This window comes from Lutra lutra, chromosome 9, assembly GCF_902655055.1.
Source record: "Lutra lutra chromosome 9, mLutLut1.2, whole genome shotgun sequence".
NCBI classification, from domain to species: Eukaryota; Metazoa; Chordata; class Mammalia; order Carnivora; family Mustelidae; genus Lutra; species Lutra lutra.
Genome location: NC_062286.1, coordinates 67388194 through 67416142, shown reverse-complemented (window position 1 = coordinate 67416142; position 27949 = coordinate 67388194). Strand labels below are relative to the sequence as shown.

General features: G+C 46.2%; 2 protein-coding genes across 6 annotated transcripts in view; one reads left to right on the top strand and one right to left on the bottom strand.

The window, feature by feature from the left end:
• EML6 (EMAP like 6) overlaps nucleotides 1-19278 on the top strand; it is a 272951-nt gene extending 253673 nt beyond the window's left edge. Inside the window, exons 34-46 of one of the 2 annotated variants that reach the window (XM_047743695.1) lie at nucleotides 264-362; nucleotides 1003-1023; nucleotides 1386-1559; nucleotides 5705-5913; nucleotides 6702-6859; nucleotides 7487-7601; nucleotides 9219-9407; nucleotides 10865-11037; nucleotides 11447-11609; nucleotides 13359-13462; nucleotides 14162-14315; nucleotides 14728-14828; nucleotides 16458-19278. In XM_047743695.1, the coding sequence (XP_047599651.1) occupies nucleotides 264-362; nucleotides 1003-1023; nucleotides 1386-1559; nucleotides 5705-5913; nucleotides 6702-6859; nucleotides 7487-7601; nucleotides 9219-9407; nucleotides 10865-11037; nucleotides 11447-11609; nucleotides 13359-13462; nucleotides 14162-14315; nucleotides 14728-14828; nucleotides 16458-16482 (1685 nt within the window). In that variant the 3' untranslated portion in view covers nucleotides 16483-19278. The remainder of the gene's footprint in view (nucleotides 1-263; nucleotides 363-1002; nucleotides 1024-1385; nucleotides 1560-5704; nucleotides 5914-6701; nucleotides 6860-7486; nucleotides 7602-9218; nucleotides 9408-10864; nucleotides 11038-11446; nucleotides 11610-13358; nucleotides 13463-14161; nucleotides 14316-14727; nucleotides 14829-16457) is intronic. The other variant, XM_047743696.1, reaches the window with a different exon arrangement.
• Nucleotides 18527-27949, bottom strand: part of RTN4 (reticulon 4) — a 68745-nt gene continuing 59322 nt past the window's right edge. For all 4 annotated transcript variants that reach the window (XM_047743698.1, XM_047743699.1, XM_047743700.1 and 1 more), the window contains 4 exons: nucleotides 20648-20717; nucleotides 20138-20184; nucleotides 19875-19933; nucleotides 18527-19521 (listed from right to left, as the gene is read on the bottom strand). In XM_047743698.1, coding sequence (XP_047599654.1) covers nucleotides 19479-19521; nucleotides 19875-19933; nucleotides 20138-20184; nucleotides 20648-20717 — 219 coding nt within the window. In that variant the 3' untranslated portion in view covers nucleotides 18527-19478. The remainder of the gene's footprint in view (nucleotides 19522-19874; nucleotides 19934-20137; nucleotides 20185-20647; nucleotides 20718-27949) is intronic.

The window sequence follows — 27949 nt, the reverse complement described above, 5'->3', positions numbered from 1 at the left end:
TGAGCTCCAGACCCCCACAGATAGCGGGAAGGGTTTCAGGGGAGCCGGCAGGTGCTAGAGAATAGACCCCAGCTCTTCTGCCCGGCCTGGAATAGAATATGTAAATGTGAAAATGGTCTTCCAGCTCCTCAGGCAGGATTCTAAAATCGACAACTTGGGGCCTTCGTCGCTCAGTTTTACAAGGCATTTGCAGGCCTACACAATGTTTTGAGGTTGCCCTGAGAGGTCTGTACCCCCACGTACCCTCCTGTGTCTGCCCCTAGGGAGCCAGAGCTTCTACCTGGAGCACACGGACGATATCCTCTGCCTCACAGTGAACCAGCACCCCAAGTACAGGAACGTGGTGGCCACCAGCCAGATAGGTAGGAGAGTCCTGCAGCTGCCGAGCTTTCCCGCAGCCAAGCAGAGACCCTGCTTGATGGGCGGTTATCTGGAAAGGGAGCGGACGGGTTGCTGACACCTACCCATTGTCGACATTGCTGTTATCTCGGGAGCCCTGAATATTTGTGTCATGTGGGTTGAAATATCCAGTGATTAGGGATTCTGAGGGATCATAAAGTCAGACCAGAGCCTGATAATCCAAATAAACGGGTGCCCGTATCCCTGTGGACTTGTGGGGGTAATTTTTCAGATGCCAAGAGGTGAGATAAAGAGCACCCCCTCTGCAGCCTGGGACTGTGCTCGGCGAGGGCGGCTTGCAGTCTGTGTGCCCGGCTCTTTTGGACCCTGGGAGACTGCCAAGGACAAATGTGAACTGATTCACATTTGTGAGAAGTTGTGCTGTGTGTGCGCGTTGCAGTTGTTGTTTTTAACTTTGTCGTGTCGAAGGCAGTTTTTACAAACACCTCCTTCTGCTTGTATTCATTGAACTCATGTCCATTTTTAAGTTTAATGTGGAGCTTCCCGATGCTGCTGTTAAGTGCCTCACTATTAGAAACGTGACTCACTTTAGCTGTTGTCTTCCCTTGACGCTTCCTCATTGCCATTGTCCACCCAACGCAGTTGATAAGACCGAGACCCCAGGTAAGGCTGTTCCCCTGTGAATAGTTGGAATCTGCACAGAGAAATCATGTCACTTTGTCACGTTTGCTGATTGTATCTGGCGAAACTGCAGATACAGATCGCTGAGCTCACCAGTTTCTTCTGTATGAACCCCTCCACGACTGTGTGTGCTGGACACAGATGCCCCCTAGGCCCCCGGCTCTAAAAGCACGGCAGCTGTGTCTCGTCTCTCACTGCTGGCCAGGTCAGGCTGTAGGTCTGTGAGGCCCAGTAACCATAACACCCCAAAGACCGGTCTTAAAAAGGCTTTGGGGGTGAACCTAAGCATGCCCCCAGACCCCCGCTCTCCAGCCTCAGTTCTGTGTCATGCCTCACACATTCAGGGACGACGCCTTCAATCCACATCTGGGACGCCATGACCAAGCACACCCTCTCGATGCTGCGGTGCTTCCACTCAAAAGGGGTGAATTACATCAACTTCAGTGCCACCGGGAAGCTCCTGGTGTCAGTGGGAGTGGACCCCGAGCACACCATCACCGTCTGGCGTTGGCAAGAAGGTAAAAGGAGCTAGGCTGTCTGTCTGTTGGGGAGGCCTGCTTGTGGTGTGTGTGGGGCTCAAACCTCCACGGGCCTCACTCCGAAGCCCACCGTGGGCACTGCTGCTGGGTTGGCAGAAACCAGGGTCTCTAGATCCCGGAGAAACTCCCTGTCAGACCCCTGGGCCCCATGGCCAGGGCAGTCCTGGCCGGTCGAGGAAGGGTCTGTGGGTACTCTCTGCTGGCAGCCTTCCTCCTCAGGCGGAAGACCGTGGCCACCTCCATCTCGGTCCTAATTCCCTTCCCACCGAAATGTCCATGTCCTTGACATTCCCTCCGTGACCTCTAGATCCCACTGCAGCCTTGTCACCCTGGTTGCCTTATTACGGGAACTGGGGCAGGATTTTACCACTGTGGGCTCAGAAACACTTTTTTTTTTTTTTTTTTTTGCATTTTTAACTCTTTTGAAATGGAGATTCACCTTATAATCAAGGTTTACATTTAGTAACAGGATTTCTTTCTTGCCTTTCCCCAACACGCACACACATACACACAGGCTACTACTAAATTTATGTTCAGGTTAGAATCAAAGATGTGCAATCTTTCGAGTGTATTCTCAGGTTGGCAGAACAGATCCAATTAGCTAGGATATTAATGAGGTCTGTCTCCAGCCCGGCAGCCTGTATCTGGGGCACTCTGAGCCAGGCACGCACGGAGGTGGCACTTCTCCAATTCAGGGCTTCTAGAGGCTCATTATCTCAGCACCTCCCCATGGAGGGAGTTAGAAAGAGCTGGGGGCTAAGTTCCAATCCCTCCTGGGTCCCCATGTGAGAAAAAGAGGTTGGGAGCCTGCAGACTTTTATTTTTTGATTTTTTTTAATTGATAGAATTGTTCTCTGTCTTTATTATATCAATGCCAACATCCTGATTGTGACATTGTATAGTTTTTCAAAAATGCCACCATGGTGGTAAACTTGCAAAGGATACATGGAATCTCTCTGCATTATTTCTTTTTTTTTAATTAACATGTAACGTATTATTTGCCGCAGGGGTACAGGTCTATGAATCATCAGGCTTACACACTTCACGGCACTCACCATATCACATACCCTCCCCAATGTCGATAACCCAACCACCCTCTCCACACCTCCCCTCCCCCTGGCAACCCTGTTTGTTTTGTGAGATTAAGAGTCTCTTATGGATTGTGTCCCTCCTGATCCCGTCTTGTTTCATTTTTTTCCTTCCCTGCCCTCCAAACACCCAACTCTGCCTCTCAAATTCTTCATATCAGGGAGATCATAATTGTCTTTCTCTGATTGACTTATTTCACTCAGCATGATACCCTCTGGTTCCATCCATGTCATTGCAAAAGGCCAGATTTCATTTCTTTTGATGGCTGCAGACTTTTATGATGAGACTCGTTCATCTTATCCCGTCATCTCTCATTTTCTTGTTCCTCAGTGCATTGTGTCCAAATGGCCCCATAATCTATGTTTTGGGCATGCAGCTTCATCTCCTGTCATGTCGAGTTGTTCTTAAATAGCCTCAGCCCCCAATGAGACATTGAGGGTCTTAAACAATAGACTCGTGGCCTCGTGACATTGGAAGGACCAGTCCGGATCCCCCGCGTGGAGTCGTCCCTGCAGGTGCCCTCCTGACAGGCCGACTCCCATCCTCAGCCAAATACCTGTAGGCAGATGGCCCACGCCACTTCCCAAGGCAGCCCACCCACTGCTGGAGATCTGTTATAAAGCCCTTTCTTGCGAGGGCCTAAGATGCTTGATTATGCCTTTCTTCTATGGGAGGAACTCTGCCGTCTGCAGCAGCCAGGACCAAGTCTGTGCCTAGTTCCTTGGAAGAGAGTCATCCCGTCAGCACCCCCTGCCCCCCCGTCGCACATGGGCTGGTCTTTCAGTTCAGGCCCACTCTCCTCCCTTCTGCCATCTGTCCCTCTGGGCTGCCCCTGCTCCGGCCCTGCCCCAGCCCAGACTCCTGCTCACCTGGGGGTGCCTTCTGACCTCCAGATGGGGGAACCGGAGACCCAGGACTTTGAAATAAGCATTTAAACATAATCAAGAGAAGCCTTCTCTTGGGGAACTTTCTCCCATGTCTTTGTTGGAGCCAGCGCTTGGGTGTCTGCAGAAGGGCTCTGAGCAGTAAGAATATCTCATGTGTCACCAACCACCAGCTCTTCTGAGCCGATTGTGTGTGGTTTTTCCTTCACTTCAAGTCCTGTTTACAGATGATACAGTTTTGCGGGCGGTTTATCTACATTTTTTTAACATTAGAGAGCATATTATTTATTCTTCATTTGTTGGAGGCCTGTTTTTGTGGAACTCGGGGTGTGTGTGTGTGTGTGTGTGTGTGTGTAGTTAAGAAACAAAGTTGAGTACAGAATGAGCTTATTATATAAAATGCACGTTGTCAGGTCCTTGATACTTAAATGAAACTTGTTCTGAGCAACGTAGAAGCCAGTGCAAGGTGGGACACAGGTGTCCCCACAATTAGAAGGGTCCGTGGAGTAAGACCAGAAAAAAACAGTCGCTTAAAAGAAGGTGCGAAGTAAAACAGCATTTCTCCCACGACTCCAGAGAACAGTCTTCTATCTCCCTGGCAGCCCGTGTGCATTGCTTTGGCTGTAATCCAGCCCTTCAAACCTTATTTCTGCTGGAGAAGGGAGAGTTGTTCGTGTTTTCTTACGACGTGTAGTTTTTGTACTGATTGCTCACGATATGTCTTTGTCCTGTAAGTGTTGCAAATGTTTTCTCCCGTTGTGGTATTTGTCTTTTAACTTAGTTTATGGTATCCTTGGGAACCGGAGTTCTCAAGCCTCCAAGCCCTAGGTAGGGAAGTACGTGTTTTTGAGACGGATGCCCTGAGCGGTACCGTGTGGGTCTCCCCCTGCTGCTCCTGGCGGGCGAGGCCGAGGGCCACAGGCCCAGCTGCACGAGAATCCAGCACCGCCACTCTGCTGGAGAGCCGCGTAACAAACAGTGAAACAGGTAAAGAGAACTAAGAGTACACTTATGTGATGAGCCCTGAGAAATGTACAGAAGTATCCGTATACTGTACCCTTGATGCTAATAGAACATTGGCTGTTAACTGAACTGGAATTTTTTTTAAAAATGTTAACTGAAGAGGAGAAAAAACGTATACGTGTGAGTAAATAGGAAGAGGAGATAATTAAGAGGAAATTGAAACTAAAACATTAAGAATAAATTTGAAGAAAATGGAAAGAAATGTAAAATAAAAATTAAAAACTCAAAGGCTGAAGAGCAATGATGAGTTAAAAACAGATATGTGTGAGCTGGAGGCTGAGAGGCGAGCTGGCCGGTCTAGACCCGACGCGGGGAGAGTGGCCACAGCACCTGCTGACGCCCCCGGAACAGTCGCTGTGCCCAGCTCGGCTCTTGGGGCTTCAATTGTCCCAGACTTTTTAATCCTCACAACATCTTCTAAAATGGGAGCGCTTATTATCCCCAAATTATGGATGAGCCAACTGAGGCACCAGGAGGTTCAAATAACTTTCCCAAAATTGCTCGAAAAATAAATGGTGGAGCTCGGACTGTCTGAGGACAAAAGTTAAAGCCCCGCATATGAGTCAAACACATAAATGGGGTTGAGGAAACAACTAGTAATTAGGTATAAAAGGTAGAATTTTTAAACCCAAAAACCATAAAAGAAAAAGGAATGCGAAGGACTTTTTTTTTGAAGAACGCAAAAGCAGAGAATCTTGGGAAGAAATAAAGAACTGTCTAAAGGAATGGGAGTCTCCAGTAACATTCCCGCTGCCGGTGGGCAGGAATCCTGTGGTGGGTTCAGAGATCAGAGGTGGGGAAATGAAGGGTGCCCTTTTCTCCTATCTGGAAGCTTCCACTCTGGGGCCATCCCTTCCTGCTGTGTTCATGGGTGCCTAGATGTGGTCTGTGGGGGTGGAGGGGGATGGGGGATTATGTTAGTAGCCCTGGTGCTCTGGAAATTTCCCAGACTCTTTCTTTTCCACCTTGAGAGCAGTGTCTGAGGCTGGGAGGGTGCTGTTGAGGAAGAAGGAACATCTGCAGTGTTCCCTGGGCCTTGCTGGGATGAAGAGCCATCCTGAGCTGTGCTTCAGGGCCTGGCCAGAGTGTGGGAGGACGCCCCCTCATCAGAATCTCTCACCCATACAGGTGCCAAGGTTGCCAGCAGAGGGGGTCACCTGGAGCGCATCTTTGTGGTGGAATTTCGCCCCGACTCAGACACCCAATTTGTGTCTGTCGGGGTCAAACATATGAAGTTCTGGACCCTGGCAGGCAGCGCCCTGCTTTATAAGAAGGGGGTCATCGGGTCCATGGAGGCTGCCAAGATGCAGACGATGCTCTCCGTGGCCTTCGGTGCTGTGAGTTCCAGCAAAAGCTTACTGAGAGGGGACCCTGACCCCCGGGCATGGGTATAGGGGCACCTATAGGCACGAAGCTACAAAGAACAAGAAAGCTATTTCCCCGTTTTCTCCTTTATTGGCTCACTTGCAACCATTATTCCCTTTCCTTAGTGTAGCCGGGTGAGCTGACTGCATTTTTCCCCTCAAAATATTCATTCCAAAAGGTAGGAGCCCCAGTCACTCCAGGCAGGAGCTTCATCATTGTAGAGGCAGACTGACTTGCAAGCCTGTCAGGCCCGGGTTAGGTGCGAGGGCGTGGGAACGATGCCCCCCGGACAGCCTCCCGATCCCCCAGCCTTCTTGTGCTACACGTCCCAACTGACCCCTTGAGCGGGCTGTGCAGGCTCCCCTGGGGACATTCTGAAACCCAGCCAACTCTTGGTTCTGTACCTTGTTCACGAGCCCATAAAGTTTGGCTGGAGTCCTGCCCCTTACTCTGCAGTCATCTGGGGATGTATCCATCCCGGGATGGAAGTTCATTTACATGCAGACATGCACATGGGGAAGTCTCATGCCCCAAAGCAACTCAGGAAAGTGAATTTCAGGGCTGGGTGATTCTATCATAGGTGCCTCATGGTCATCTCCTGTCGAGTCTTTTGCCTTTCCTTAGCACAGAGGGTCAATTTGAGCGTGTGTTTGTGTTTCTCTAACTCTGGTTCCCGAAGCAAGGAGCAGGTGGCTGGGAGGGGACCCTCTTGAGAGCTGCTATGAGTGTCCTGGTGTAGAAGGTGTCCCTTTGTTTACAGAACAACCTCACGTTCACGGGTGCCATCAATGGAGACGTCTACGTGTGGAAGGACCACTTCCTCATCCGGCTGGTGGCCAAGGCTCACACAGGCCCCGTCTTCACAATGTACACGACCCTCCGGGATGGACTCATAGTGACTGGTGGCAAAGAGCGGCCGTAAGCTGAAACTCCTCTGGGGTGGCTGGTTTTCTCTTTTTGTCTTATTGTCTTGGGAGAGAGTGCCAGAAGCAATTCCCACTGGGAGAGAATGCAGATTTTCATTCTCCCATCTTTTCTTCTGTAGCAGGGAGATCAGTCTCCCCTTCCTCCAAGAGGGCCCTAGGTCAAAACTTTCAGAGGTATAGATCAGAGACGGGGAGGGGTGGTTTCCTGGTCGACCCGAGCGACTTTGCTGATCACCAGGTGTTCGTCTCCGTAGCCCTTTGGGGGATGGGAGGATGGGGAGGAGGGGAGAGAAGTTCCCGTGGGAACAGAGATACGAGAATAAAGCAGAAAAACAGAGAAGCGTTTCCCTTCGTGTTTGATCTAACAACATGGTTTGATTTTTTAGACTGCAATTCTCCTTCCTTCTACCTTAGCAGCCTTTGAAAGTATTCTAGGAAACCTGCCAGTCCAAAAGGTTGTAAACACCCATCAGTGGGGCCAAGAAAGAGGCCACCCTGGAGGGTCTATCCTGCTGGGCCCCAGCGGCTGTGACCTTGATGATGGGGACAGGGTCTAGGGTGTCACAAGCAAGTCTTAGGATGTGGCCCAACATGCTAAGTGCCTCTTGATCCTTTTTAGGACTAAAGAAGGAGGTGCTGTGAAGCTGTGGGACCAGGAGATGAAGCGCTGCAGGGCCTTCCAGCTGGAGACGGGACAGCTGGTGGAGTGTGTGCGCTCTGTGTGCCGGGGCAAAGTGAGTGGGCTGGGCCGGTCTGCCCAGAGCTGTCCCCCTGGGGGCCAAGTGAGAGTTGAGCCGGACACTTTTCCCGTGCTGCATTGTTGAATCCTTAAAATGAGCCTCTGAGGTGGGACTTGCCCTGTTGGGGGGAATTGGCTTAGCAGAATCCAACAGACCTAGGTGCAGACTCTTCTGAGTAATGCTGGCTGTGTGACCTTGGGTACGTTACTTGGCCCCTCTGTTCTAGTACAATGTGTTGTTGTGAGGATCACATGCATTATAACGCAGGGTGCCTTTCCTTATGCCTGCCTCATAGCCACAGTCGCTGGATGGTAGTTCCTGCTATTACAGATAATATTATTACTATAGGCGCAGAGATAGTCAATAATTTGCCTATGCCCACAATTACATGGGCGGGAAGGGGACAGGAAGGGGCCATCAAACTGTGACTCAAAGCCATGGCTTTTCAAGTCATACCTGGGTTGAGTATCAGAAACAACTACAGGGGTGGGGTTTTTTGTTGGTGGTCTTTTGTTGTGTTTTGTTGTGTTTAAATATGTATGTCCAGACTCTTGCCCAGAGCTGACAAGTCAGAATCTTAGTCTTGATGTGTGTGTTCCTTTTCTCCTTTTCTTTTTTCTTTTTAATTCCCCAAGAAATTCTGAGGTCCTTGAAAATAAATCTCAACCTCTGTTTTATACCCTGTGTTTATATTTTTGAATTTGAATTATTATCAGTCCAAGAACTTGGTTTCTAGAAGTTCCCCATAAAAAAGGGCAGACATGACTTGGAGTCTCCATAATTAGGAATCGAGAGCTTTGCTTTTAAATAGATCAATGGCAGTCATCCACTAGGGTAATGAGACATCTGGGAGGCTGAAGGCAGAGCGAGGCCCAGAATCTGGAAGTCATGTGGAGATGGTTTTTGTTCAGTGTGAGGGAGAGACGAGGAAGAACCTGAGGTATCCAATGGCAGAAACTGGCTGCCTGGCTCTATAGTGAGCTTGCCGTCTGTGGAATGTCCTGGCAGAGACCCAGTGATGGAGAACTCTGCTGATGCTCTCATCCATGGCTGAGGGGGAACAGGAAAAGTGAGGGGGTGACGTAAGGATAGACGATTGAGTTAACAACAGAACCCTCTCAACCCATCCCCTGGTAGTACCACTGCCACCAGAGCCAATCCCCTCATTTGCTCTAATTGTGTTCTTAAGTTAGTTTTTAAAATCTGTATTTTAAAAGAATGTCCTTCTTTTTTACCTATCTTCATCTATTTGTCTGCCAATTGAGCACCCACTAGATATCGAGTAGATGATAAAATTATTTCATTTTAAGTTGTGGCAAAGTAATAGATAACATAACAATTTACCCTTTTAGCCATTTTTAGGTGGGCCATCCAGCGGTAGTAAGTACATTCCCATTGCTGGGTAACCATCACCCCCATCCACCCACAGAACGTTCTTTTTCTTTATCTCATAGAATTGAAACTCTCTACCTATGAACTGCTCACGCCCCTTTCCCCTTCTGCCCAGCGCTTGGCAACCGCCATTGACTTTTCTCTGTGAATTGGACGAGTACTTCATAGGAGTGGGATCACACAGTATTTGTCTTCTTTCTAATATTTTTATTGCAACAGGGAAAAATTTTAGTAGGAACCAAAGATGGAGAAATAATTGAAGTTGGTGAAAAAAATGCTGCTTCCAACATCCTAATTGATGGACACATGGAAGGGGAGATCTGGGGCCTGGCCACACACCCTTCCAAGGACATCTTCATCTCCGCCAGCAATGACGGCACAGCCCGCATCTGGGACCTGGCTGACAAGGTGAGGGGCCCTCTCTGCCTGGGCTTGGATGCCCGCAGGTGGGTCTGGCCAGAGCCTGGAGGGAGGCGAGGTTTGGCCAGGGTCAGGCCAGAGATGGGGGACATGGCAGGTCAGCAATTAAGTTAAGAAGCCTAATAATGAAAGGGCCACTCACACACACCCTGTGCAGCGATGGGTAGCTGCATATCCATCCATAGCTATAGTAGAGGAATAAGCTGAAAATTACTTTTCTACTTTGTAGAAAGTCCACAAAACCTTAAAAATAAAGAGATATGTCTCTCCTGGAAGGGAAGACTAAAAATGATTTGAAACATCTGATGTTCCCAAATGGAACATGTCAATCAAAATCCCACCAAAGTTCCTCTTGGAGCTTGGGGAAAAAATTAAAGTTAAAAAATTCATCTTGAGTAAAAAAACAGCAGAGTAGTCGGGGTGGGGGATTATTGTTACCAAGTCTTATCTGGTATTAAAACAAGTAGTTAGGGGCACGTGGGAAGCTCAGTCGGCTAAGCGTCCCTCTCTTGCTTTTGGCTCAGACCGTGATCCTACGGTGGTGGGATTGAGCCTCACATTGGGCTCTATGCCAGGCGTGGACTCTGCTTGGAATTCTCGGTCTCTCTCTCCCTCTGCCCCTCTCCCCACCCCCACCCCCGCGCCTCTCCCCCTCCTGCCAGCTTGCTCACACTCTGTCTCTTTCTCTCTCTCAAAAATTTTTAAAAATTAAATAAGTAAAACAAGTACTTACGTTCTAAAAATTAACAACAGTTGGGCTCATCACAAAATAGCCAGTCAATATTTCCTATTTTTGGCATAAGGATGAAAGAACAGGTATGCCAGAGCCGAACTATGGCCGTTCTAGTCACGTTAACCGTCATAATTACTCACTGTGTTTACCAGCAACAACGGCGGTCGGTCAGTCAGTCCCTGCGGCACGGCAGCCGCCTCGCGGGCGCGATGGTCAGTGCGCACAGCAGCCGCGCGTGAGCAGTGTCAGTACCCCTTCTCTCCAAGGGGACACGCGGGAGTTACTGTCGCAGCCGCACCCGGGTAGTGACAGCCAGATTCGGGATTCGAACTGCCAGGTGCCGAAGCTCCAACTCTCCTCCCTGAGCAGGAGGGGGGCCAGTCGGAGCCCGCGGGGCCGGTTGCTCCGAAGGCGACCATGCTCGCCGCTCACGGGGCACCCGAAGGCAGAGCTCCGGCGCACTGCGGAGCCCACAGCACTGCCACCCAGGCCCCTTAGGGAAGAATTCACCCAGCACTGCCCTGATGCATGTTGCCTCCCGGCTGTTCTGCTTCAGGCATACTGGCCGCCTCGGCTTCTCGAAGCCTCGGGAGGTCCAGAGGCCCCACAGCAGCAGGGGCAGCCCGAGCGTGCCTGCCTGGGGCCAGGGTTCCCCGGGGAGACCAGCCCAGGCGGCGGGGGGCTCAGGGCAAGTTCCTCTGTGTCCACGCAGAAGCTGCTTAACAAGGTGAACCTGGGCCACGCGGCCAGGTGTGCGGCCTACAGCCCTGATGGGGAGATGGTGGCCATTGGCATGAAGAATGGCGAGTTTGTCATCTTGCTGGTGAACAGCCTCAAAGTCTGGGGGAAGAAACGAGACCGGAAATCTGCTATCCAAGATATTAGGTACATAGCAGGTGGTCTGGGCAGGGAGATTGGTGTTTCCCACTCTGGAAGGGGCAGGGCTGGGCTGGAGAGCGGGTTGGGAGGGGGGCCCTTTCAGCGCCGGCTGTGACAGGAGACTCCCACGTGAGCCCTCAGCCATGTCTTTGCTAACTACCATGGGAGTTTTTACCAAGTAAAAACCACACATGCCATGCCCTGCTACCTAAGGCTGCATCCGTTTCCTTCCTGCCATGGGAGTGGACCCAGAGAAAGTGCTGAATTCCCTAGAATGTCAGAGAAGGTAACTGTGAGTCAGGAAGGGAGAGCTTGCTGCCCGGGAACCTGGGAGGCCCCTCCCAGCGCGGACCTCACGCCTGACCAGCCCGGACAGCCCTTCTCACTGACCATGCTCTTGGACTGCTTTTTCTAGAATCAGCCCAGACAGCAGATTCTTAGCCGTTGGTTCTTCAGAACACACAGTTGACTTCTATGACCTCACTCAAGGCACAAGCCTGAATCGCATTGGCTACTGCAAAGATATTCCAAGCTTTGTCATCCAGATGGATTTTTCGGCAGATGGCCGATACATCCAGGTATGTTCCAGCTCTGCTGCTCTCTGGGGCAACCAATAATGGTAATAATAATAGTAGTAATAGTAGTACTAATACTAATAATATCAGCAACAGCAACGACAGTGGCAGCTTATGGTAGCTGAGTGCCTCTGTGCTGGGCTGTGCCCTGACTTCCTCTCCACAGGAACCCCCTCTGCCCTGTTACTTTCCCCCGACTTTATTAAGGAAAGGGCAGAGGCCTAGAGAATTTAAGAATGTTGAAGGACTAGAGTTTTAAGAAGTGGCGTCCTTCGCCTGGGTGGCTCAGTTAATTAAGCAGCTGCCTTCGGCTCAGGTCATGATCCCAGCGTCCTGGGATCGAGTCCCACATCGGGCTCCTTGCTCGGCGGGGAGCCTGCTTCTCCCTCTGCCTCTGCCCGCCATTCTGTCTGCCTGTGCTCGCTCTCTCTCTCTCTCTCTCTGACAAATAAATAAAAAAATCTTAAAAAAAAAAAAAAGAAGAAGAAGAAGTAGCGTCCTTCAGTAAGAAGCACAGACAGCAGAAGCCCTAATCCACTTCTCCCACCAGCCCGTGTGGCTTCTTGTCTCTATTCATTTCAGTTCCACCTCTGGGGTAGCGTGGCCCATCCACACTGAGGACCTGAGCTCTGGGCCTGGAGTGGAGGCTCCTCATTCTCCTGGGGGAACAGACGGGTGGGAAGGGATGAAGAGAGTCCCCACCTTTGGGACTCAGAGCTGAAAAGAGAATGGTGTCTTAGCCAGCACTCTGGACAAATGTTAGGTGTTAGGGAGCCGACCTGGAGTTGGACGCCTGCTGTGAAATGAGAGGGGACCCATCCGTCGGTGGTCTACTGAACCAGGTGCTGTGCTAGGCTTTCGGGTGGACAGAGTGGGCCTGCTCCCAGCTCTCCTGGAGCTTGCCCCGTAATGGAGAAGACAAGCGTTACATAGATCATCACCAAATATACGTATAATTACAAATCGTGATTATGTGCTGGGAAGGAAAAGTATGGGGTGCTGTGGGAGTGTTTCACAGGCGCCGAATTTAGATTCACTTCCTCGCCACACAAGTGATATTTAGGCTGAGGTCTGTGGGATGTGGAGGAGTTAGCCAACTCTTTAAGAGAGGCGGGAACGTGTTTCCGGGCCATCTGTATGAAGGCCCTGAGGCGGGGAAGATCTCGGTACATTCCGTGAACAGTAGAACAACCCAGGGTGGCCAGGCTAGAAGCACCACAGGGGTAGAAGGGACTGCAGATTTTCTGGAAGATGGTTCTCTCCCCCTAGACTATACCCATAGAAGAAAGGGTCAGGTCCTAGATGCTTTAGAAATTATCCACGTCAGTTGCTGTCCATGAGAAAACTCGCCCACCTCTGTCCCAAAGGACCTGTTTCTCAGAACAGGGATTCCCAAACTTGGAGCATCAGACATCCCCTGGAGGCTTTGTTAAAACACAGATGGCCGGACCCCACTCTCCAAGTGTTGGGTACAGGCACCCAGGAGTATGTATTTCCAACAGCTTTCCAGATGCTGCTACTGGTCAGAAACCACATTTGAGGAACCACTGCCTTAGGACTTGGAGAAAAAGCCAGAAAATGAATGAGAAAATGTCCTTCCTGCTCATGTGAATTTTGCAGCAGGCTGGCCGCGGGCTTTGCAGCCTCAGGCTGAACTTGCGTTTGTTGAAAAGTTGTTGAAAAGTCCTGGGGAAAGGGGAGTCCTTTGAACTGGAGAGATGGTTGATGGACAGGGTTGCCTTCTGCTTACAGGTGTCAACAGGGGCCTACAAGCGCCAGGTGCATGAGGTCCCCCTGGGAAAGCAGGTCACTGAAGCCACGGTCATCGAGAAGATCACCTGGGCCTCCTGGACAAGGTGACTAGAGGAAAACACTTCTTAAGGAGAAGGTCACAGGGTGTCTCTTGTGCCAGGCTCCGTCTCCAAGTTGGCTTGCGGCCAGGATGCGAAGAAGCTCAGAGATGGAGATGTCTTGTCTTTGAGGGTTGGGGGTGGTTGTTGGCCACCCAGTGCTTTGATCCGACTGGGGCTTTTGAAATGCAAAGTACCTCCTTTTGCATGATCTTCCCAGGGCCCCACCTCACCAGCAAGTGCAATGGGAAATGGTCTTCCCGCTCCTGCCTGGTTCAGGGCCTCCCCCCAGCTCCGCTGCTCACTCTGTCCTGCAACACCGGGAGGCCCTCCAGGCACCAGCAGGCATTGGGCAGCCAGCAAGGCCACTTAAGCTGAGGAGGGCGGCCTTGGCAGTTCAAGGGAAAGGACGCCACCAGGCTGTGAGCTTGAAGGTGCCCCAGCAGGCCCACAGTCAGGAAGAACTAGAGGGACCAGGGAGAGAATCAAAGATGGGGTAACTTTCCTTTTGGGATGGAAGGGAATGCAGCAGAGCAGAACAGTAAAAATGAAGGTAAGTGCACAGAGGGGGAGGGGACAGAAGAGCCACATGACCATAGCGAATAACGCAAAATAGGCCTCTCTCCCTCTTATCCCTGGGAGAGGATGCTTGACTCCCGGAAGCCTTTCCTCTGTCTCCTCTCACACTTCTGCTTGTTCAAATAGCATTCTGGGGGATGAAGTCATTGGCATCTGGCCACGAAATGCAGACAAGGCTGATGTCAACTGCGCTTGTGTGACCCATGCTGGCCTCAACATTGTCACCGGAGATGACTTTGGGCTAGTGAAGCTCTTTGATTTTCCATGCACAGAAAAATTTGTGAGTCCTCTCTGGCGTCGCCCCCCCTGCACTGCCTCCGGGCTCTTTCCTTCTGCAGGCTACAGGCAGTGCGGGCCGCACCGAGACAGCCTTCTAGGACCTAGAACAAGAGGAAACTTGTTCCGGCCCTGTAGAGATTTGGTGACCCCTGTTTCACCTCCCTCTGGAGGGGAGGGCCTGGAAGCCTGGGGGTGGGGAGAGGAGGATGAAAGGTGTACAAATCGTCCACCTTGGGCAAGAATGGAAGGGAAAGCCAGTCGGCAAAAGGCTGGCTAACAGAGATGTCCAGGCCAAATGGGAATGACAGGAGTGCAGGTGATTCTGGAAGGGGGAGATGGGAGTCCTGCAAGTGGTTTGTGGCTGCTGGGAGGGGCAGAGTCTCTCAGCGGTCTCTGTTCACTTTTGCTCACAGGCCAAACATAAGCGTTACTTTGGCCACTCTGCTCACGTGACGAACATCCGTTTCTCTCATGATGACAAGTATGTGGTCAGCACTGGAGGAGATGACTGCAGGTAGGACCCTGACGGACCTGGCTCAGACTCTCCGGGCCTGGCTGGTACTCCATCTCCCTGTCCCCACATCAGGTGTCCGGGGGGTCAGCTCAGCATCTCCCAGGATCATGGGGAGGGGCTGCCATCCTAATGAAGACAAAGACTTTTCAAGTATGGTCTTTAGTCTCTGATGACTCCCAACCCAAAACTTGGATGGGCCCATGTCCCTAGTGGAGCTTTCTGGGGCTTGGTGAGAAGGGGAGGGCACAAGTGTTACTCCGAGCGCTGCTGTGTGGAAGGACAGGGACTGAGTGGGGGTTGGTGGAGGTGAGGGGCCCAAGATGGCTGCTTTGGGACAGTCCACGGCATCCTTGCCTATGATCCGTAGGTCTTTTAACTCCTAACTTCAGACTGATCGTCAGAGTTCTTAAGATGATTCATCCACAACCAAGAGAGGTTTAAAAATAGTAGCAAGGCTCACTCACCCTGAGAAACACGGGTGTTCCCTGATTCTACATGAGATCAGATGAGAATTGAAGCTATTAGGCCCAGTGCTAGTTAGCAGCAGGAGTACCTCAGCCAGCTATTGGGACGGGGCTGCTTTTGACCTTAACTGCTGCTCGGCGTAAGACAGGCTCAGGGTTCAGTGTGAGGCGCGACTGGCCTCCCAGTGATTTGAAGGACCCCTGCCGCCTGCTCCAGAGACGACATCAGCCTCTGCAGCATTTCCAAGTCCCCTTCCTCTTGTCCCTCCAAGGGCATTCCTTATTTGGATTGTGGATGAGCAGGATGAGGTTGTCCCTACACCTCATTCTCCACCTCTACCATAGTTGAAGGGCTTTATGGCAACATGAATTTTGGTTTCATTTCAGCCTAAGCAAAACTCTTGGTAGGGGGAAGGGGGATAAAGAAGAAATACGGCAATCCAGCTATTTATAGTGGTCTGAGAGGTTGTGGAAGAGGCACCTGTAGAGAATGTCAACCCAGTTCCTATCAGCAAGGGTGGTGCCGAAAGCGGCCCCCAAAGACGCTCTCTGATGGCCTGTGGGAGGGCACAGTCTCCCACTGGCGGTGCCACCAGCGGCTGGCACTGAGTGCCCTTGCGGTCACCCTGCCAGCCGCTCCCTGCCGAGTGGAAACACCCATTGAGAGCCACACCCGCCCGACCAGGAGCAGGCTAGCGCCCAGAAGACTAAGTGAACTGGCCACCCCTGTGCGGGAGGGCTGAGGTGCCTGCTGACTGCTCTGAAAGGCTTGGAAGTAACCCGTAGAATGCAGGACCCCTGGGCCTTTGTCGCCACGGGAGCTGTTCCAATCCCTGGCTCTCCTGCACACTAGAAAGGGCTCTCCTGCTCAAGTGGACTGATAAAACCTTGTCAGTAGGAACACAAGAGATAGCGTCAAGTTCCTTACATTCAGCACGCTCGGGCTGTCGAAAGAGTCAAGCCAAACAAAAAACAGTAGGCTATTTTTAAAAAGCAGATCTTTAATTGGTGGCAAGATCCCTGATTTGTCTTTAGAAATTGGAATCATGATGTCCAGTACATCTCCTGAGCTCGGCTCTGGAGCCCTCGGTAGGATTGCTTTTGGTCACTTGACAGGACGATGACGTCCAGCCATGCAAGGTGAATGTCTGGTCTGCTTTTTCAGTGTGTTTGTATGGCGGTGTCTGTAAATGCCAGAAACCTCTTTCTTGCTGCTGCTGCTCCCCCAACCCTGCCCAGCCATCGCGGAGGCACTTCAGGGCCCCTCTGTGCCGCCAGCTGCTGGCCCAGGCCCACCGCGCTGCAGGCCACATTGCCAGCAAAGCGGGGTGACCGCTCCATCCTCTGCGAAACTGTGACGCTAAGGTCAGTTCTCACATGGGAGGAGTCCCTGCCTCTGTTCCTGAGACGGCGTACTAACCACACTGACAAAAAATTATGATAATGTAGCCCACTGACCAAATTCAAAGCCTCAGTTAACCCTAACCAATATGTAGCTTTTAATTTGCACCAAAACTTTTACAAAAGATGTTTTGCTATTCTGTTTCTATATACTTTAAAAATATTCATTTTTACCAATGAGTTGAATAAGACAGCTTCAGTTAGATGCACCTAAGCACTAGAACTATTGATAGCCTCAGTTCTCCACATTTAGCTTTCAAAACCAAATGAGCCATGTATAAACAAGTTGAGAAACTTAATTTTTTAATGTTTCATTTGCAGAGTTTTATATCCATTAAGTGCCTTTGAAAGTTACCAGTTGTGTGGGCTGCTGTCTCACCTCCCACAATTTTTCTCCTTTCTACATATGGTGCTAAAACTTCAAAACTGAGGAGGGCTACAGGACCCTTAACAGATTCCTGGTCTGTCACCCATGTCATGTGTTTATGTCCCGGCTTCCTAAATGCAAGACATCGGTTACCTGCTTGGGAAAGAGTGGCAGGTGAGCAGCAAAGAAATTAATTCCGGAGGGAGGGGGTAGAAATGGGTTTTCACTGTTTAGTGCCAAACCTACAAAATCCAAACAGAAGTAAAATAAACAACTACTACAAAACAGAGCGGGAGGGTGGGGGGAAAAAATCTCAAGTGGGTCTAGAAGGATAAGCCCTTAGTCCTAAAATGGCAATAAATGAGGTGACCCAAGGCTGCATTGGGTCTACCACCCCCACAGTGGGGATGACTTGACCCCATGGATTTGTTCATGTGAGCTGTATAGGTCAAGTCCACATAAAAAGAAAGAAAAAAAATCTCTGCTAAACAAATTCCTAAGCCCGAACAATATTTGGTTAAGATTATAAAACAAAATAAGCTATCTTAAGAGTTCCTCAGAGTTAGCTGGATGACAGAAAATATGACCTGAACAATACTAACCAGAAGACCCCTACCTGGCCTCAGTCACACTTCACACTTGGCTCACCGCTGACCCCAAGAAGGGTGGGCCGCACACACCGCGAGGAAGGCCGGTGAGTGACTGGGGACTCTGAGCACACATACACGGATTAGTCTTCCCCGTCGGTGAAGCCAAATTCTGGGGCTTGAGTTCCTGGCTATTTGCAGTTACCAGTTTAGAGAAAGGTGAAATGAAGCATTTTCAATTAAACAGACTAACATTTACCCCGGAAGTGCTTCCGCATTCTAAGTGGATTAGATCACTCACGAAGCTATTTTTATATGCCCAGTTATGAATGCCTTACATGAATCCCCTGAGAGGCTGCTGGGTCCCCAGTTTGAGCCCCTGTGCAGTCCTGACTCTGTTTTCTGTAACCATGTGACTGGTGATGCTGAGTGATGGCCATGTCTGCCTCTACTGTACCACTGACCTTTCATAATAACCCTTGCATTGAAATAACCATGTGGAAGAATAAATTGATCAATGAGGATATGTACAACTATATTTAAAGAGCAATAGTGTCTACTATGTCAAGAAACTTCATAGATCTTATTTGTAAGCATTTCTATGGTATGATTTTATGTATGTTCATAAATCCTGCACTGTGTTCTACTCTATGTTAAAATATTGGTGCATGAATTTATTTTCAATTAGCAAAGTACAAGAAATACATCATTTGAAAACATTTTGGTTATGTGTCCAATAAATGGGATCGTGTGAACACAGCTGGCACACGCGCGGGCAGGCTTCCTGAGTGCGGCCCCCTCTCCCTGGCTGAAGCCAAGGCTCCTCGGTATTTCCTCTGAAGCTGCTGCCATTTCACAGAACCAAAATACCCAACATCCTTTAAGTCTATAAGCTTTATTGATACTTTGCTTTTACAGTTCACAAGGCATTCCACAGATTCAGTACAGCTTAAACCACAAATGTATAAATCTTCATTTTATAATTTTTTGCATAACAAGTTTTGATATTTGCAAACAACATTTTTGGAAGCATTAGATTCAGTCCGGAGATTCCGAGTTTATCACAAAATGAACTACAGGAAGTCTGTGCGGTGAAGTTTACTATGTGCATGGCATTGCTTCATGTTGAAAACAGATGGTAGTGCTCCTAGAAATGGATTTTCTGTTTCTAGCTTATGTGCTTTGGAACTATACACATGTAACCGGGGACTCTGAAATACCGCGCACTGTGCAGCAGCCGGAGGGGGAGGGGCTAAGCTTTGTGAAACACTATATATAGATATATATATAATCTATATTTACTTATATTGGCAATTAATATAACAGTAAAATTCACAATACACCTAGAACATACCAGGAAGGCAAGCTTTTTCACTCTTGCTTTAGTGGTATGATCTCGTCTAAACGTTTCATTTCAGAAAATCTGCATCAATCTACACAGACCATACACAGTGCACAAACTGTGAGAAGGATTATTTTTTTCAGCTCCACTTTCTCTGCGACCCCCCCCCCCCCCCCAAAAAACAACAGCAAGACTACCTGCCACAGAGTGTAATATACAGCTTTCTCAGATCTTTTTTTATTCACCAGTGCCTCAAATAGGAAAAACAAATATTACGTTTTAATTAATTCCATACATAGCAGCTTACAATACTTAAGATGATGAACACATGGCAGTCAAGACAGGTAATTTTTCCTCAGACACCGCATTGCTAAAAATAAAGATCTGTGAAGCTGCAATGTCAAGGTTTCCTTCTTCCCTGACCCTCCCCCATGTAATCAAATGAATATCCCCTTTCAAACCCCTAGTGTTTTATGATCTCTGGCTTTTTCATTCAGCTTTGCGTTTCAATCCAGGGATTTTTGCTTGGATTCTACAAGTGAAAAGGTAGAAAAAAAAGGTCAATGGAAATATTTTTAAGTATTTAACAGTGCTGTGCTTCAAGAACTACTTGTATATTATAGTGCTCAGCTTCTACAAGGACTGTCAAACTGTAAGCTGTATTTTTGCCACCTTGCCTCCTGAATTAGACTTAAAAAAGCCTTAAATACAACACAGAGCAAACACAGCAATGATCTGAACATAGACAAAAATCCTCTGGCAATGCTGTTGCACTTTAGTTATGATTAAGATTTGCTACTGACTAGGCCTATAAGATGAATTCTCCAAGTCCAGCACACTTTATTCTTAGTGGGGAAAAAAAAAAAGTGAATTTTAAATACTTACTTAGCCATAGCATCTTTAACACTCTTATTTGCAAGTCCTAGATAATGATCTATCTGTGCCTGCAAGAGAGGTGGAAAGGAGTTACTAGAAAATTGACATTGCTAAAGAATCTTATTAACCATTACTATATTCAGCAAATTAAAGGCTTAATAAAGGCTTCAGACACCACCTTTTTCATTTTTATAAGGCTTTGGAAACTGGTACTGATTTGTTTAGGTAATACAGTAGGTCTTGAATTCCGAAATCTACAGCTAAGAAATTACCTGATGCCGTTCATAAATAACAGGAACGCTGAAGAGTGAAATTAGAGCTGAAAAAGGAAATACACAACCTTTAAACAGAGTGGTATGATTTAGGGAAGTAAAACTGAAAAGCCATCTAACAGGCAGCGTTCCTAATGAATGGTTAAAAACCCAAGCTTCTCCTGGAGGCTCCTGCTGGTGGGGAGCCACAGAAGAGGAATGGAGGCACGAACTATTCCTAGCTGAAAATCAAGTCCCACAGACCTTATAAAATACAGGTATCCCATGTTAGTCTAATTTAGGACTGCACCATCAGGTGAGGCCAGCCCCTACCTGGTTTATCACTGTTGACTGAAGCATTCTTTAGGAATTAAGTAGCAATTACATATACAATATCAGTATCAGCAATTTAAAGACCTCCAACATCTTCCCTACGATGTAAGCATTTTCTCCACCAAAGTGTCTCTAAGCTCCTGCACACAATCTTCCCTTATTGTGCAGCTTTTTGTTCAAATCATGTTGTCAACTTACCCAAAATCAGTAGTGTCAGACCATTGAACAAGGCACCAACATAGGTAAATACCCACATCAATGCTGCAAACTGTAGGAAAATAACATTAGCCTGTTAAAAACAATTCACACAAAGCTGAAGCTTTCAAACAGAAGCATCCCACCTAAATGCCAACCTGTCAGAAGCAAAAATCGTTGGAGACTTGGTAAAGTAATAGGCTATTTCACCTGTAAGTCACCAGTCTCAGAATCCTAATTAATATAGATTTGATTCATTTTCTCTTGTTTTCCCTGAGACCAGATATGCCAAAGGTATACCTTACCTCTTCTGCTCTGCTATAGCATTTAGGTTTTAAATGGGAAGCCTGAAAAGGTATGAGAACTCACAATTAAGCCTGATTTTAAAGCACTAACAAGTATTTCAAGATCTAGAGGAGATGAACAATTTGGACATTGAAATCTCAGCTGAACAAGCAACAATGAGGTGGGGAATACTTATGATCAGAGACAAGGAGTTTCAGGTACCAGAAATACCACCTCTAATGTTTTATTAAGGATCAGAGGCATTGTCTGCACAGTGATAAATGTTTTAACAGTTAACCCTGGAACTGAGGATGCCTCCAAGTTGTATGCCTGTTAATAAAACTGACCATTAGTATTAGCCACTGCCTTCTGTATTTATTTAACGAACACCAATATAGTTACCATATTAGTGCCAGGCACTGTTTTAAATGCTTTACAAATACTAATTTATTCCTCTTAACAACTTGGTGAGGTAGGCACTGGAACTACCACAGCAGACCCAGACCCTGCCCGAGGTCCGCTTTCATTGTCCCCTCCAGGGGTAGAGAACTAACCAAACTCTCCTACTTCAGTAGTCATGGTCTTAAAAATCTATTTTTTAGTCATCAAAGAAAGCAGGGAAAGGCTGTTCTAAAAAGGGATTTCATTTTAACAAGTCCTTTATTTCATGAAAGGCCGGACAAGAACATTTCAGAGTTTTCTTCTGGTTCTAAAATTTGGTTGAGCTCATACAGTACAGACTCGACCTATTCGAAGCAGTTCTTGGAAGACTTAACAAAGCCAGTCTGGATTTTATTATTCTTCGTAATTGCCTTGCTTTCTATTAAAGGCCTTCATGTGTCTGGCATTAGCTCTGCCCTAATTAGCAGTTAACAATAGCAGTGCCACCGTCTACACTGACTAGTCAGGTACATACAACACGGTATAAATGAAAAGGAGCCTGGAGTGGAGTCAGCGTCTCCATCTCCTAAAGCAGGGATCAGCAAACCTTTCCTATGAAGACCGTAAGATAATAACCATGTTTGGTTTTACGGGTCACAAATGGTCTCTCACATATCCTTGGAATGTTATCTCAAAATTTTTTTATTATCCTTCAAAAAATTTAAAAACCATTTTTAGCTCCCAGGCTATACCAAATAGGCCATGAGCCAGGCAGTAGTTTGCAGACCCCCGAACTAAAGCATCTGTTCCTCCATACAGTCATTCATTGAACAAAATCTGTCTACTGTGAGCTGAGTACCAAGCAGAACTTCAAACTCTACTAGGCACATTTACTGCAGGTTAGGAACACACTTTGGATTCCTCCACCACAACTGTCAGTTCTACAAATAGCAACCTCTCATTACCCCTACAACTAAAGGTAACTAACATTAAAGTGACTGAATGTCAAGCACTCCTAACACCTGTCAGCCGAAAATCAAAAATTAAATACTGCCCTGGTCTCAGCAACTGCCATAGTAGAAAGGCTGGACGCATGACTCCAGTTAGCAAGCCTCTTCCTTCTCAGAGTTTTACAGACTCCAATTGCAGAAGCTAATTATAACTTCCACGCTTCAGCCCATCGGCTAGAGAACATTTTCATGTTTTCATCCATCACCATCCACAAGTCTAAAGAGAAAAGCAACAACCTTCCACATTTTAGAGGAAACTGCTTTAGCAATAAGGATACCTTTGTCAAGACAGATTTTAGATACTAACACACATAAGCTAAAAAGAAGCCCTAATTTGGTCATTAAGTCACCCACAAGGCCGAACTCCAAATTCACAAGCAGAGAAGCCCAAGACTTCACCTCTAGACCATCTAAGGGGCTCAAATGTCACTAGACTTGCCTCTTGGGGGACATTCCGCCTAAAAGCCACACTGCCCAAAGGCAAAGAAAGGAACAGAGGAAACACTAAATGTGGGACTAGGCAGGTGCCGTAAATGCACGAAGGAGCCTAAGGACTGAGGCAAAGAGACAGAAGTACTTCTCCCTCTCATGGAAGCACGTACAACCCGCTCCACAGACTGTTGCCATGCAAGTATTCCAGGCCAATGCTGCCAAAATTTCCGATTTTAAGAGAGAAACAAAAAATTCACATTTTTATGTGTTATCACAGAATTTTTAAATACTGCAATCTGGAGAAAATTTAACACTTCAGGGACCCAAAACAAAAATGCTAGGTAAGGTTTTCTACAGAATACAGCATGAGAAGAGAAAGGAATGGTATAGTTAAGGACATGCACCTAGCAATTGCACAATTACTTGGAACTGTTATGTAATAAAAGCAACATTTTTTTTTTTTTTTTGCAAATATATTAGGTCACTGAATCTCCTCACAATGCCATAAGTACTATTATTATCCCTATAGAAGAGCAAACCAAGACAAAGAACAGTTAAGCAAACTGCCAGAGCAGAGGTCATAGTGATCTCAGGTTCATCTGACTCCAGAATCTATCTGCTCTGCTGCAGGTAAAATCACCTACAGAGAAACCATTATCGGTGGGAATTTCTCACGAATGGGCATGCTATCATACAGAGGCAAAGAATAGGTCCGTAAACACTTTAAAGAAACAAAACAAGGCAACTTGCATTTTGGACCTACAAATTCTACGCTAGTCCACGGCAACTCTCTGTGACATTCCAGCCAGTGCATATAGGAACACGGAGATCAGAAACCATCTCTCTCTGGGCAGTATCGACAGAAGAGAAAAGAACCAAAACACAATGAAGGTCTAATAAATACTCCCAAGAGAGCAAGTGCCATGTCTTATCGGTCTTTTGTCTGGGGACAGGGAATCAAACTTGACTGTGTATAAAATACCTCATTAAAAAGCTCTGTAGCTGGGGCGCCTGCGTGGCTCAGTGGATGAAAGCCTCTGCCTTCGGCTCAGGTCATGATCCCAGAGTTGTGGGATCGAGCCCCCACATGGGGCTCTCTGCTCAGCAGGGAGCCTGCTTCCCTCTCTCTGCCTACTTGCAATCTCTGTCAAATAAATAAAATCTTTAAAAAAAAAGGGGGTTCTGTAGCTTTTTATTAGATGATGTCTCAACAACTGGGGGCAACATTTATAGGGAAAATGGAGTCAGGATGCATAACAGAATTTCAGACATTACTCTGGCAATTCTGACATTTTCAAAATTTTCCTGCATTTTTAAACTGAAAAATCTTTGCTCTTTTTTGAAATCTTCAGCCTCATTCATTAGTATTGCTTTGATTGCCTACATTTTCCCTAGCCCATTTCCCTTCTAATTTTTCTGCAAGCTGAAAAAAGCCAAAACTGTCAAAATTGTATGCTAATAACCACACAGGAGCCTAGGGGCTAGATTTTAATGTTCTTCTGGGTTAGCTATTTCTGGAGTTCAGACCTTTTTTTGGCTCACTTTCAGATTTAAGATTGTATTCTGGAGCATTAGGATTACCTGATGTGCAGGCAACTATCACTAGCAATTTTTTTTTAAACTTTATTTTCTTCTTTAAAGATTTAATTTATTTATTTACTTATTTGAGAGAGTGAGCAAGCACACAAACACAAGCGGGGAAGCAGCAGAGGGAGAGGGAGAAAACAGGCTTCCCACTGAGCAGGGAGCCTGATGTGGAACTTGATCTCAGGACCCTAAGATCATGACCTGAACCCAAGGCAGACGCTTAACTGACTGAGCCACCCAGGCACCCCTCGCTAGCAATTTTCGTATAATTGTAACGTACTTTCCCTGAAAGTCACAGAACTACAGTCATACAGAATCCAGGCTTTTCACCCAAAGCTGTTTTATAGAAAAATAAGAACCTCTATCTAAAACACCTGGTCCTGGTATCTGATAAATAAAATTATTAAATTTTTTTTTTCGTTGAGATCTGAGGTTTCAATAGGCAGGCTCCCTCTAATCAAACTTGGAGCCTTATTCAAGCAGCTCCAAAGCTGAGCCCTGCAGGGACTGTCCTAGGCCTTTCTTTTCCAGTGGAGGTGGTGGTGAGTGGGAGGTGGGAGTAGGAGTTGGGGGAAAAACTATAGCCTGGGCTTTATAGCTTAATGCCACAACTTTTAAGAATAGTCACTCTTCTGGCAGTATCCCCAGAAAAATTAAATCACAATTTTAGGAGAAGGGACCCCCCCTTCCTTCTCTTCCCCGCCCCCGGCATAGTTATCAGGCGGTTCTAGTGTGCAGCAAAGACACTGTTTTAAAATAAAGCCTATCAAAGATCCCCTACACAGAAGATCAATCACAGAAACAGAATTAAACATTAACTAAGGGTTAGTTTTCTGGTACTCATGGGTATTATTTATAACAAGGTTAACAGATAACACTGAGTTAAAGTTATCCTGCCTCTTTCTGACCTCTCAGAGACTAATAAAGTACACCAGACTCTCCAAGAAAAGGCTATATACATGGTTTTTGCAACTTAATTTTACTAGCGGACATTCCTCCTTTCCTTTCCTTTCCTTCATTCTCCTCCCCACACCTGATGTTTGGCACTCAGTGGAACAAAACCACTTTAAGAGAACCTTTAAAACAAATCCTGAGGATTGGCTAAAACATTTGGCTGAAGTGAAATTTACAGTAATATCTGAAAAAAATTGTACTGAATGGAATTAGAAATGCTTTGTCAGTGATTTTGCCCATAAAATTTGACTAAAATCAATCCTTTGGGAAATGTATCATTGCTCCATCTGTGGACACGTGAAATCTTTTCCAGGGCTTAGAAGCTTGTAGTTAACTGCAAAGGAGCAAAACAAATGGAACTCTTACACAAGAATTTAAAAGGAGAAATCTGCAAAATATGTCTTATTCATCCAAGTCAACGACTAAAGAAGACTTAGGCCAGACACAGTGATAACCACTATAGCACAACAGATCTTTTCAGCAGACCTGATGCCTCTGGAACCTTGGAGTTCAGTTATTTATTTTTTAAAATCACATTTGATTATGTGATTTTTTTTTTAAAAGCCACTGTCAAAAAAATAAGTAATGAGCAAGAAAGTTTCACATGCTAAGAATAGTGACTCTAAAATTTTCACTTTCTGAACAAGAAGGTTTCAAATAGAAGGAATGGTAACTGTGATCCAGAATCTAGAAACGTAGCTTATATAAATGTTAGAGCATCAAATTTATGAAGATTGCAAGTTATAGAGAAACCGCTTTCAAATTTCTGTTTAAATGCTATTATTTTAAGTATACCACAGAGCTGGATACCATGTGTATTTTCTACACTTAAAAACTTATGAGAGGGGTGCCTGGGTGGCTCAGTGGGTTAAGCCTCTGCCTTCAGCTCAGGTCATGATCCCAGGGTCCTGGGATCGAGCCCCACATCTGGCTCTCTGCTCAGCAGGGAGCCTGCTTCCTCCTCTCTCTCTGCCTGCCTCTCTGCCTGCTTGTGATCTCTCTCTGTCAACTAAATAAATAAAATCTTAAAAAAAAAAAAACAACTTATGAGACTTCACTGCATTTTCTTGGAATTTAGGGTGGTATCCATTTTCCTAATGATGCATCATATAAAATCAAAGTAATTCCAGCTGGAAGCTGGTTCCTGTAAGTTTTTAAAAATTCAGTGTTATTTAAGAAATTCATCTGGAAACTGGAGACAGCAGGTAGCAAACTTTCAACAGATTGAGTCTCTAAATATATGGAAATAAATCAGTCTAATATTAGGGCAAATCAATTTCTTCTTTACATTGAAAAAGTAAAGAAAAAAAAATGAACTGAAAAAAAACTTTGTTTTCCTTGCTTTAAGGAACGATAATCTACCACTCTACTGGCTGCGGTGGCTAAAAGGCAAAAAGTAATAGAGTCAGAAGGAAATCATTTTCTTAAAAAAAAAAAAAAAAGACCAAAACACTGAATATACAAAAACTGTGGATGATTAAGAATGGTAAATGAAACTATCTTTAGAAAGGTAATACTAAGTCAAGAGTGTTAGGATTTTTGTTAGCTTTTTTCAGGGAGACATTTTACCCAAGTACCCTGTGTTTCTGTAATACCCTTATTCATTGGAAACAGATGGAATCTATACTACCCACACACAATGACATTAAGATTTAATTTTAATTAAAGGGGTCAATTTTTTATTTGAATTTTAAATTTTAAAGGGGGGCTCCAAAGGTAAAAAGAAAATGTTTATTGACTTTGGAGGTACCCTAGGTACACAGGACAGGAAACAAAAAAAAAAAGAAAAGAAAAGAAAAGAAAAGAAACAAGAAAAAGTCTAACTAAAGTCTCCCAAGGAACAGAACCACCAGGTTATCAAGGAAGACTCTTTGTGTATATTATCCGAATGTGCAACTGAATTACCAAGGGCTTCATACCATCACCACTACACAGGGAGAAAAAGACATAGCCTGCCTTATTTTTTTGCTTCAACATATTTTGTGACTTAAATGCAAAGTTCCTTCTGTGTGTTAATATGCTGAAGAATCTGTTACATGCCTGGAGCCCTGGGTTTGCCAAAAAACACTACTTAAGAAAAACATTCAAGTAAGTTTTCTTTTTCAAAAGTACTGCTAACCCATAAGGAGACAAAGTAGTAAAATACAATTCTATACAAGCCTTTTTTCCCCAATATTAAGAAAAAAGAATATTTCCAAAAAAATAAGAAAATTTCAAAAAAATAGAGTGTTTCAGGAAGTAAATCTGCCTCATGTGCCACATCTGTTACTCAAAAGTCACATATATAAAAGCCACTCAAGGCAAAAATTTATCAAATTCCGTTTTTCTCACTTCTGCTAGTTTCATCATGAATAACATCTGCTTTAAAAAAAATCCCTGAGCATCTAAGGCAATTTTCAAAAGAAATTAAAAATTGAGGTTTAAGAGCAAAATGAAATTCATCTTAGAGAAGTAATTTATCCATAAAATTTCCTTTTTTTCAAGTATCTGTGCAAAACAGATTTAAAGGGTATTTATTTAGTATTTAATCATGCCTTCTCTAACATTTTCATGCTCCTCTAGCCTTTGCCAAGTATTTCCACACATAACTAGGTACACAGAGGACTGTATATAGAGGATGATAAAATCTGAAAGAACAAAGTTTTCTTTTGAAAGT